General features: G+C 45.1%; 1 protein-coding gene across 1 annotated transcript in view; it reads right to left on the reverse strand.

Moving 5' to 3' along the window:
* The window catches only part of CLSTN2 (calsyntenin 2), a 611775-nt gene that overhangs the window by 15955 nt on the left and 583608 nt on the right, over window positions 1-12212 (reverse strand). The window contains exons 11-12 of the mRNA XM_032408591.1: window positions 3102-3250; window positions 959-1176 (exon numbers count right to left, since the gene is read on the reverse strand). Coding sequence (XP_032264482.1) covers window positions 959-1176; window positions 3102-3250 — 367 coding nt within the window. The remainder of the gene's footprint in view (window positions 1-958; window positions 1177-3101; window positions 3251-12212) is intronic.

The following is a 12212-nucleotide window of genomic DNA, read 5'->3' on the forward strand; positions in this document are numbered from 1 at the left end:
CTGTCCCAGCAGGGACACTTGGAAGATGCCATCTATTGTCATGAGCTAAGAAGGGCTGCACTGGAGGTACCCCATTCCCTAGGGACCAGGGTGGTTTAAGGTAGTGAGTAATTAGGACTGTTAGAGGAGCAGCCCTCCAGGGACTCAGGCCCATGGGCTCCAGCACATCATTAGCAGCTGCTTTGGAGGCAGAGAGGGAGAGCTAGAAGTCCTCTCCTGGAGGAGGCCGCAGAGGACGGTTAAACAGGTACTTCCCCTGTAGATCTGGGCCCTGGGCTTCCCTTCCTTCCTTATCCTTCCTTCCTGTAACCACCCCTTCCCCGCCAGCTGAGTGCACCATAGCTTTCCGTGCAATGGAGTGTTTGTCCCTGGCAGATCATTCCAATTACTCTGCCTCCATCGGTAGCCCTCTCAATAATGGACATGCTGGAAAGTTCCCTGAGAGCTGAGACTAATGCTGCTGGATCAGACCTGACTTTCACTGTGTGTCTATTAAGATGCAGCTAAATGTTTTCTTTGTGCTTCTTTAGCTTTTCTTCTGATCATCAAAATAATACATGCTCACTATTGAACATTTTGCATTTGCAGCCAAGTGAAGGGGAGCGGAGACAAATTGGCTCTTAGGCGTCTCAGAGAACAGCACCATTAGCATCAGGTGTGTTTTCTTCTTGGCATTTTCTGGTGTGTGTTGTAGGTACTCTGTAATTTGCATCTTGCTTTCTTTCATTTACCATTTGGCATAAATGTCCTCCCTCCAACATCCTATCACGTACATGGGTGGACCAATTATTTGCCAAATAGTTCATTTCCCTCCTGTTATTTGTGTTGTTTGCAGGTTTGTTTGCTTTGCTATCAGAAATTCCCTGCCGTGGTGAACGATGGTATTGGCCTGAAGTGGGACTTGGCGTGGCTCTGAGAATGGAAGGCTCCTGCCCCACGACCCAGTGTGCATCTGTACCTGTGGTCCTCAGGTCACCCGGGGCCTCAGCTTTGGCAAAGCTGCTCACGATCTTGAGGTCCGGGAAGAGGGTCACCCCTCGGGCACTTTCAAACTGGCTGGTGGGTCTCCAGAGGCGGTCCGTGCCCTGGAGGCTGATCTGGGGCTCGATGGCCTGCAGCACCATCACATAGGCATCCACGTCGGGGACGCTGATGCACACATCTTCTCCGAAGCACCTGGGAAAACAGTTGCGGTCACCGCACTGAAGAGCGAGCCATGAACGCATCTACCACGTGGCCGGGGACGAGGAGACACACAACCAGCTCTTGTCCTTGCCGAGGTCTCTGGACTGCCTCGGGGTCTCAGAGGGTATCAACAGACATTCAGATTGAAAGCCACATGATAGTCAAAACTAATAGCCATCTAGGGACTTAAGAGGATTGGCTTCTGGGAGAACTGGGAATGTTCGGTCCCAGCAACAAGTAACTGCTAAACCTTTAATTATCCTTTAACAAAGTAATCAGTGGTAACATTAATTAGCCACTGCTTGGTATGTGCACTAGAATTTGGTAAGCAAATTGCCGTCTAACTGGTTGGGTACAGGCATCTTGCTGAGACCCCAGGGCTGAACTCTCTTGTGCTCGTGTATGTTGTCTCTCTACGAGGAGCTCCCACAGTGCTCCTGTTGTAGATGTGCCACGGATCATCTCCTTTCTCCTGATACACTGCCACAGAAATACCTGGAAGGCAGAATGCTGTGACCGCATGAGCAAGGCCTGAGAAGTTAGACAAGGTCCATGGCCTGGCTCTGCCACTGTGGGGCTGGGTGACCCTGGGCAAGGTGTGACTCTTGGGAACCTCAGTTTCTCCATCTATACAGTGGGGATGACAATAATTACCTCATAATAGCAAGGATTAAATGTGCTGACATATAGAAAAGAAGCCAACGCCAGAGGCTGCGTCGTGGGTGCAGCTCAGTAAGTGTTGGCAGACCTGACTCCCTCATCAGATTGCATCAGGCATTCGAGTCACTGGCACTCTCTGCTGCTCATCTGGGCCAAAGACCTAGGCTACAAGAGCCCCGGGGCCCAGATGGCCGCTCTGGGAACACTGGGTGGACTCCAGCTGGTGGCGGCCATCAACTTGTAGCCCTTGGGAAAGTTCCTGAGGGAAGCGCAGTCTGGGTGGACACCATGCTGAGGCACTCCCTCTTCTTTGGGGTGGGCAAGTTGTGGGAGCAGTGGTGTGTTCCTGCCCCTGGTTTTGTCTGGCCTTCGCTGCACCAGTCCCAGAGGGCACCGTGCCGCTCGTCAGTTTATGGAAGCCTGGTCCCTCTCTTTGACTGCAGTGCGGAGCTGAGCTGGAGGTGCTTGCTCCCTATCGCAGGCCTCCAAGGGTGGCCCTTAGTGTGAAGGTGGGGGAGTGCCTCCTCTGTCACTAGAACTATTGAATATGATTGCTGCCTGTGGGGTTTAGCCTGGCACCTGTCCCTGCCCCAGTAACGTGGCAGTCAGCAGACCCGTCTTTCCCAGCCTTGTTCCTGTCCTCTGGCTTCTTCCCCTGGCTCCAGGGACTAGGTGACTCCCCTTCTGCCTGCCAGGAGTTTTTCTGGGGTCCCATCCTTGCTGCCCTACCAGGCAGTTGCTGTGGCTGAGAAACGATTTGATGGACCAAGAAGGGAATTATCCACAGGCTTCACTAATAAAGAGTCTCATCTCCTTTACTGAACTCTGATCCCCTGGGGACAAGAACCATACCCTCTCTTTCTCTTGCATACTTGTAGTATTTAGTTGCTCTACAAAGCTGGGCTGGCTGATTTAATCCAATTTAATAAACATTTGTCAAGTACCTACTATGTACCAGCTTCTGCAGCCTTAAGTCAGACCACTAAAAACTGAGCTTTCTGAGAATTTACGGGATGCAGTACTACATTGGATTCTGAATTAAATAGAGAAAGCTGGATTTGTGCTGGCAAAGCAACAGAACATTTTCTTTCTGAAGAAAACAAGAACATAGATCCATTGGGGCATCCTCATAGGGATAGCAGAGAAATTGCAAATAGCAGACAAAAGGTGAATTCTGTTTTGCCAGGGAACATTCCCCAGGGACCATCCCCACCACCTCAGCTGAGCCCCTGGCTGACCAGCGTCTGTCTACTCACTGGACTTTGGAAGAGACTCTCAGGCGCCGCACACCCGCCGTCGGGAACTGCCTGGAGTTGATGTAGGACACCTTCTGGAGGGCGTGATTGATGTTCCCAATGTCGTCACCTTCCATCACCAGGACAGACTGCGAGGGGTTGAAGTGGTACTGGAGGAGGAAATGGGGTGGTGGCATGGGGGACAGTGATCAGCAATGGAGCCCACCATCTCCAGGTATAGGCCACGAAGGCCCAGTGTCTCCAGAGTGTCCGCAAGTGTAGCAGCCATGCACACGGATGACAGTTTTATTTTTTTAAACTCTATTTTTTGGACTATGTTCAGTTAGCCACCATATAGTACATCATTAGTTTTTGATACAGTGTTCAATGATTCTTTAGTTGCGTATAACACCCAGAGCTCCGGATGACTGTTTTAACCCCTCAAACAATTCCTGCTACCCCTGGGGGGCTTCCAGGCTGCCCCTGTAAGATCCCCGGGGGTTTGAAACTCTTGAGCCACAGGATGGGATTCTGAATCCCCATCACAGGGCTCTTGTGGTCTAGCCCGTGGTGGGGTGGCCCCTGGCCCATGCCACTGTGGGGTCCTGAGCAGCCTTTCAGTCCTTGGACAGCCTGCTCCGTCAGCTGGCTGCCTAGAAACGGGGGCTTTGGCTCCTTTCATTGGTCTGGTCTTTGACCTTGAACTGCTCCTCAGTTCACCCTGTGCTCCCCTTCCTGATCCATGCTTCCAACCTTAAAGCTCATTTTTCAGTTAATGGCTCTCCTTCTCTCTTAGATTCCTGGTCTTGCTTCCCTGGGGCTCAACTCTGCTTTCCCAGGAGTTTTGCTCACTTGCTGTGTTCACTCGTGCCAACTGTCCCGGGCCTATTATCTGTTTATTCGGCTCAGAGTCCCCCGTATCCCACACTTGGTGAAGGTCTGGGGGCTACGATGCTCTCCACCCAGTCATTTGAGTTGTCAAACCAGATAAACCAGATACAGACTCCTGCTTCTCCCTGCAAAGCCCCCGCAGTTACTCTTTCTGGCATTGAGCTTGGAGAACTGCCATGGGACGGACCCGTTTGCTGATCTTCACATGCCTCTGAGCAGGAATTATTATCAGTAAGATGTCAGGAGTTTATCAGTGCATTGGATGATGTGTCCAAAGTTCATGTCACAGGAAAAGGAGATCTGGATATATTTTTATCTATTTTTAAGTAATCTCTATACTCAATGTGGGACTTGAACTCACAACACCAACTGAGTCAAGAGTTGCGTGCTCTTCCAACTGAGCAAGCCAGGTGCCCCTGATCTGGATATATTTTTATGTAGCTACTTGGCAACATTTTTCTTTGGATAATATATTCACATAATTCAAATATACATATGTACTAAGTGAAAGTGTCCATCTTATTCCTATCTACCCAGTTTCCAATATCCCATCCCACAAGTAGTCACTGTTATATTAATTTCTTAGTGCCAGATTGCATTACTGTTCATTATTAGTTGCTTCCCCTCCCAGTGGGAGGCTTATACATGCCTGTCCTATTGTCCATAGACTTGACTATGTGATGTAGGGAACCCTTCTCTGCAAGATGCACATTTTTTTGCCCTGTTATACTCAGTAGTGCTCCTGTGACTTGCTTGGCCAATGAAATGTGGGCAGAAGTATTATCTGGTTCACACTCACGTGGAAGATTTCACAGCCAGTTCCTGGTTTGCCATGTCCCTTTCCCTCTGCCATGAAACCTGTCAGGTTCCCTTAGGGCCTGGCCCATCAGCCTGGGTCTCACAGTGGGGGTGGTATATGGATCAGAGCCAAAGCCAATATATAATGGACACTGGGTGTGGACGATAAAAAAAAAAAAAGTTGTATAAACCACTGAAATGTTTTAGTCACTTGTTACTGCAGCATTACCTAGCCTATCCTGAAAGTTATACTTCAGCGCTCTTATGAATATAGATTTCCTTTTTTCTTTCTTCCACCAATGGCAGCTTTTTACATATTTTATTGTACTTTAATTTTTTTACTTAGCTCATATCCTGGAGACTGTTCTGTGTTAGTACATCATAAGATTCCTCTTAACACTGTATAATATTCTACTGAGTATAAAATTATAATTTATTTAACCAGTTTCTTATGGACATTTGGATCATTTCCAATCTTTTACTAATAATGTGACAATGAATAATCTTGTGCACATTTCATATGTGTGCAAATATATATCTATTGGATAAATCCCTCCATGTGAAATGGTTAGGTCCAAGAGTATATGCACTTTAAATTTTGACAAATGTTGCCCAATTCCCCATTGCTAGGAATGTTATCAATATACACTCCCTCTCCCAGTGTATGGGAATGCCTCTTTTCTCAAAACCTCAACAGAATATGCTGTCGTTTGGGATTTTTGCCAGTCCGATAGGTGATAAATGCTACCTTAGTGTAGTTTCAATTTACATTTCTCTTGCCATGAAGGAGATTGAGTATGTTATTATGAGTTTAAGGAAAAAATCCATCTATATTAACTTTTCCCTGATCTGACTCGGTTGTCTTTTTAAGAGGTCCCTGTTCTGTGCCTGGACTCTAAAAGGAGGTGGGTGTCCCATGAGTAGTAGTGATGATACTGACCCACATAAGGTCCCTGTAATGTGATCCCTAGCCAACCAAGAGCTTAATCCTTGCCTCCTTCAACTATCATTTGTTTTACTGTTACCTTCTCCTTGAGACCAACCCAGCTTCCCTCATTTAGGTCCCCACTGGGCTCCTATAGTGCATGAAATGGTAGTACAATGATTACATACAGTGACCATGAGCTCACAGAGGACAGGGGCTCCAACTCTTATCCCTGAATCCCAGAACCTAGCCCTAGTACCCTGCAATCCCATTAGATGAACGAGTAAATGTTCCCCCTTGGCCCACATTTTACTCAGTATCATCTCCGGGTTACTCCCCAAAAAGACTTTTTCATTCACTGTCTTTTCAGCTAAGTCTCTGTGGGAGTTATTATCAGCACTCACTAAGCCCAGCTCTCCTTTGCATGCTCAGCATCCTGGAGGCTACACTTGGCCTCAGCCATCTGCCGTGTGTGGGCGGGCCACGTGACTGCATCTGGCCAATGAGGTGTGAGAGGAAGTGAGGCGGGGCTCCTGGGCCGAGGCTGTGAAGAGCCCTGCAGGCAACTCCAGGCTTCTTCTTCCTCCACTTTGATGGCTGGGGTGTTCTCGGCAGAAACCCCACTCCACCTCCTGGGCTTGATGTGGGAGAATGATAAACTTTTAAGCATTAAAGCATAGGGATTTTGGAGTCATTTGTTAATGCAGTATTTTAGCCCACGTGGAAAAATTGAGCCCTTCCCAGGCAGGATTCTCACCCAAGGCTATGTGGCATCTTTGAAAGATCATGGGCTGTGTGGATTGCAGTACCCCAGTTCCAGTACAGACTACAGAATACAACTTTGGATGATTTACTTTGCCTTTCTGGACTTCATTTCCTCATTTAAAATAATGGGGATAGGGTGGGGGCAGAGCAAGGTGGCAGAGGAGTAGGAGACCTGGATTTCGTCTGGTCTCAGGAATTCAGCTGCATAGGGATCAAACCATTCTGAACACCTACGAACTCAACAGGAGATCGAAGAAAAGAATAGCAGCAACTCTGAACAGAAAAGCGACCACTTTCTGGAAGGTAGGACATGCGGAGAAGTGAATCCGAGGCGATATTCGGGAAGATAAACCACAGGGGGAGGGAGCCTCAGTCAGCCGCTACCAGCAAGTGATAGAGCCGTGGTGCACAAAATCGGAACTTATAGAATTCGGCTCTGCTGAGGGACGTCCCTCCAGTGGCTAAGCGGGGGGTGGAACCCTCGTGGGACAGTGTGGTCTCAGGACCCTCGGGGTCACAGGAAGACCAGGGGTGCCTGAGTACGGCAGAGCTCCCAGGGATCAGAGCGGGGAAGCCGGCTGCAGAGATGGAGCCGAGGAGCGGGCTCTCAGCTCGGGGTTGCCACAGACCGTGATCTGGGGCACAGTCAGGCCACTGCTCCTCCAGCAGGGACCCAACAAGCAGCAGATCCGGGGAGACTCCCCTTCCTTCCCCGGGAGGAGAGGTGCGGGAGCGCACTGCAGGGATCTGCTGGGTTTGGAGACTCCACACGGGGTCGGGTGCCAGAGATAGAAATGCTCGGTCACAGGCCGGGTGAGCACGGAGTGCGGCTGGAGACCGGGGAGACAGGAGTGACTGAATGCTTTTCTCTGGGGGCTCACTGAGGAGTGGGGCCCCGAGTTTTCGGCTCCTCCAGGGCGGAGATTGGGAGGCTGCCATTTTCACTCTCGGCCTCCAAAACTGTGCAGAAAGCTTGCAGAGAACAAAAGCTCCTGAGAGCAAACCTGAGCAGATTACTTAGCCCGGACCGGGCAAGGGCGGGGCAATTCCGCCTCCAGCAAAGATATTTGGGAACCACGGCAACAGGCCGCTCCCCAAGAAGATCAGCGAGAACAGCCAGCCAAGACCAAGTTTACCGATCAATGAGAACGGCAGAACTCCAGCACTAGGGGAATACTGCACATAGAATTCATGGCTTTTTTAACATGATTCTATTTTCAAAGTTAATTTTTTTTTTAAAGATTTTTTTTTTTTTTATTTGACAGAGAGAATGAGATAGAGAGAGAGAGCACGAGCAGGGGGAGGGTCAGAGGGAGAAGCAGACTCCCCCTGAGCAGGGAGCCCGATGCGGGACTTGATCCAGGGACTCCAGGATCATGACCTGAGCCGAAGGCAGTCGCTTAACCAACTGAGCCACCCAGGCACCCCTCCTTTTTTTTTTAAAATTTTTCTTTTTCCCTTTTTCAACCAACATCTTATCAATCCCTTTTTAAAAACACATTTTTATTTTTCATTTTTAGAGTCATATTCTAGTAGTTACCCTTATTTTTGGCATATATATATAAGTTGGTCTAAAATTTTGAGATACAGTTTCTTCTAACAGATCAAAATATACCCTAAATCTCTAGTGTATGGCTTTGTTTTAGTCTCCTGCCTGATCACATTGTCTCCCTTTTTTTTAAAATCCTCTTCTTACTTTTTTCAAACAACTTATCAATTCCTTTTATAAAATCTTTTATAATTTTCATCTTTACAGTCATATTCCATCCCTTCACCGTATTAACCCTTATTTTTGTACATATATAAGTTTTTCTTTCTTTAAAATTTTGGGAGGCACTTTGCTCTAACAGACCAAAATACACCCAAAATCTAGTGTGTGGCACTGATCTACGCACCAGCCTGATCATATTCCGTTTTTTTGTTTTGTTCTGTTTTTGTTTGTTTTTATCTTTTTCTTTTTTCTTTCTTTCCCTTTCTTTTTCCCCGGTTTCACGTCTTTTCTGATTTGTTTAGAGTATATTTTCTGGGGACGTTGTTACCCTGTTAGCATTTTGTTCTCTCATTCATCTATTCTCCTCTGGACAAAATGACAAGATGGAAAAAATCACCTCAACTAAAAGAACAAGAGGTAGTACCAACTGCCAGGGACCTACTCAATACGGACATTAGTACGATGTTGGAGAGTTCAGAATGATGATTTTTAAGATACAACACAAATGTCTTTGCCGGAGGCGGAATTGCCCCGCCCTTGCCCGGTCCCGGCTAAGCAATCTGCTAAAGAACCAGGAAGAAAAAAGCATGGAAGTTATTAGAGAAACCCTTTCTGGAGAAATAAAAGAACTAAAATATAACCAAGTCGAAATCAAAAAAGCTATTAATGAGGTGCAATCAAAAATGGGGGCTCTAACTGCTGGGATAAATGAGGCAGAAGAGAGAATTAGTGATATAGAAGACCAAATGATGGAAAATAAAGAAGCTGAGAAAAAGAGAGATAAACAACTACTGGATCATGAGGGCAGAATTCGAGAGAGAAGTGATACCATAAGACGAAACAATATTAGAATAATTGGGATCCCAGAAGAAGAAGAAAGAGAGAGAGGGGCAGAAGGTATATTGGAGCAAATTATAGAAGAGAACTTCCCTAAGTTGGGGAAGGAAACAGGCATCAAAATCCAGGAGGCACAGAGAACCCCTCTCAAAATCAATAAAAATAGGTCAACACCCCAACATCTAATAGTAAAACTTTCAAATCTCAGAAACAAAGAGAAAATCCTGAAAGCAGCTCGGGAGAAGAGATATGTAACCTACAATGGTAGAAACATTAGACTGGCAACAGACCCATCCCCAAAGACCTGGCAGGCCAGAAAGGACTGGCATGATATATTCAGAGCACTAAATGAGAAAAATATGCAGCCAAGAATACTATACCCAGCTAGGCTGTCATTGAAAATAGAAGGAGAGATAAAAAGCTTCCAGGACAAACAAAAACTAAAGGAATTTGCAAACACGAAACCAGCCCTACAAGAAATCTTGAAAGGGGTCCTCTAAGCAAAGAGAGAGCCTAAAAGCAACACAGACCAGAAAGGAACACAGAAATAAACAGTAACAGTCACCTTACAGGCAATACAATGGCACTAAATTCCTATCTTTCAATAGTTACCCTGAATGTAAATGGGCTAAATGCCCCAATCAAAAGACACAGGCTATCAGATTGGATTAAAAAACAAGACCCATTGATATGCTGTCTGCAAGAGAGACTCATTTTAGACCCAAAGACACCCCCAGATTGACAGTGAAGGGGTGGAAAACCATTTACCATGCTAATGGACACCAAAAGAAAGCTGGGGTGGCAATCCTTATATCAGACAAATTAGATTTTAAACCAAAGACTGTAATAAGAGATGAGGAAGGACACTATATCCTACTTAAAGGGTCTATCCAACAAGAAGATCTAACAGTTGTAAATATCTATGCCTCTAACACGGGAGCAGCCAACTATATAAGGCAATTAATAACAAAAGCAAAGAAACACATTGACAACAATACAATAATAGTAGGGGACTTTAACACCCCCCTCACTGAAATGGACAGATCATCTAAGCAAAGGATCGACAAGGAAATAAAGACTTTAAATGACACACTGGACCAAATGGACTTCACAGACATATTCAGAACATTCCATCCCAAAGCAACAGAATACACATTCTTCTCTAGTGCCCATAGAACATTCTCCAGAATCGATCACATCCTAGGTCACAAATCAGGTCTCAACCGGTACCAAAAGATTGGGATCATTCTCTGCCTATTTTCAGACCACAATGCTTTGAAACTAGAACTCAATCACAAGAGGAAAGTCGGAAAGAACTCAAATACATGGAGGCTAAAGAGCATCCTACTAAAGAATGAATGGGTCAACCAGGAAATTAAAGAAGAATTAAAAAAATTCATGGAAACCAATGAAAATGAAAACACAACTATTCAAAATCTTTGGGATGCAGCAAAGGCAGTCCTAAGAGGAAAGTATATAGCAATCCAAGCCTTTCTCAAGAAACAAGAAAGGTCTCAAATACACAACCTAACCCTACACCTAAAGGAGCTGGAGAGAGAACAGCAAATAAAGCCTAAACCCAGCAGGAGAAGAGAAAAATAAAGACCAGAGCAGAAATCAATGAAATAGAAACCAAAAGAATAGTAGAACAGATCAACAAAGCAAGGAGCTGGTTCTTTGAAAGAATTAACAAGATTGATAAACCCCTGGCCAGACTTATCAAAAAGAAAAATGACCCAAATCAACAAAATCATGAATGAAAGAGGAGAGATCACAACCAACACCAAAGAAATACAAGCAATTCTAAGAACATATTATGAGCAACTATATACCAGCAAATTAGATAATCTGGAAGAAATGGATGCATTCCTAGAGATGTATCAACTACCAAAACTGAACCAGGAAGAAATAGAAACTATAACCACTAAGGAAATTGAAGCAGTCATCAAAAATCTCCCAAGAAACAAAGCCCAGGGCCAGATGGCTTCCCAGGGGAATTCTACCAAACATTTAAAGAAGAATTAATACCTGTTCTTCTGAAACTGTTCCAAAAAATAGAAATGGAAGGAAAAGTTCCAAACTCATTTTATGAGGCCACCATTACCTTGATCCCAAAACCAGACAAAGACCCCATCAAAAAGGAGAATTACAGACCAATATCCTTGATGAACACGGATGCAAAAATTCTCACCAAAATACTAGCCAATAGGATCCAACAGTACATTAAAATGATTATTCACCACGACCAAGTGGGATTTATCCCTGGCTGCAAGATTGGTTCAACATCTGCAAATCAATCAATGTGATACATTAATAAAAGAACAAGAACCATATGATCCTCCCAATAGATGCAGAAAAAGCATTTGACAAAGTACAACATCCTTTCTTGATCAAAACTCTTCAGAGTATGGGGATAGAGGGTACATACCTCAATATCATAAAAGCCATCTATGAAAAACCCAAAGTGAATATCCTTCTCACTGGGGAAAAACTGAGAGCTTTCCCCCTAAGGTCAGGAACACGGCAGGGATGTCCAGTATCACCACTGCTATTCAAAATAGTATTAGAAGTCCTAGCCACAGCAATCAGACGACAAAAAGAAATAAAAGGCATCCAAATTGGCAAAGAAGAAGTCAAACTCTCACTCTTTGCAGATGATATGATACTTTATGTGGAAAGCCTAAAAGACTCCGCCCCAAAACTGCTAGAACTCATACAGGAATTCAGTAAAGTGGCAGGATATAAAATCAATGCACAGAAATCAGTGGCATTCCTATACACCAACAACAAGACAGAAGAAAGAGAAATTAAGGAGTCGATCCCATTTACAATTGCACCCAAAACCATAAGATACCTAGGAATAAATCTAACCAAAGAGGCAAAGGATCTGCACTCAGAAAACTATAAAATACTCATGAAAGAAATTGAGGAAGACACAAAGAAATGGAAAAACGTTCCATGCTCATGGACTGGAAGAACAAATATTGTGAAGATGTCAATGCTACCTAGAGCAATCTACACATTCAATGCAAACCCCATCAAAATACCATCCACTTTTTTCAAAGAAATGGAACAAATAATCCTAAAATTTGTATGGAACCAGAAAAGACCTCGAATAGCCAGAGGAATGTTGAAAAAGAAAAGCAAAGCTGGCGGCATCACAATCCCAGACTTCAAGCTCTACTACAAAGCTGTCATCATCAAG

The sequence above is a fragment of the Phoca vitulina genome, unplaced genomic scaffold (assembly GCF_004348235.1).
Source record: "Phoca vitulina isolate PV1807 unplaced genomic scaffold, GSC_HSeal_1.0 scaffold10, whole genome shotgun sequence".
Taxonomy (NCBI): domain Eukaryota; kingdom Metazoa; phylum Chordata; class Mammalia; order Carnivora; family Phocidae; genus Phoca; species Phoca vitulina.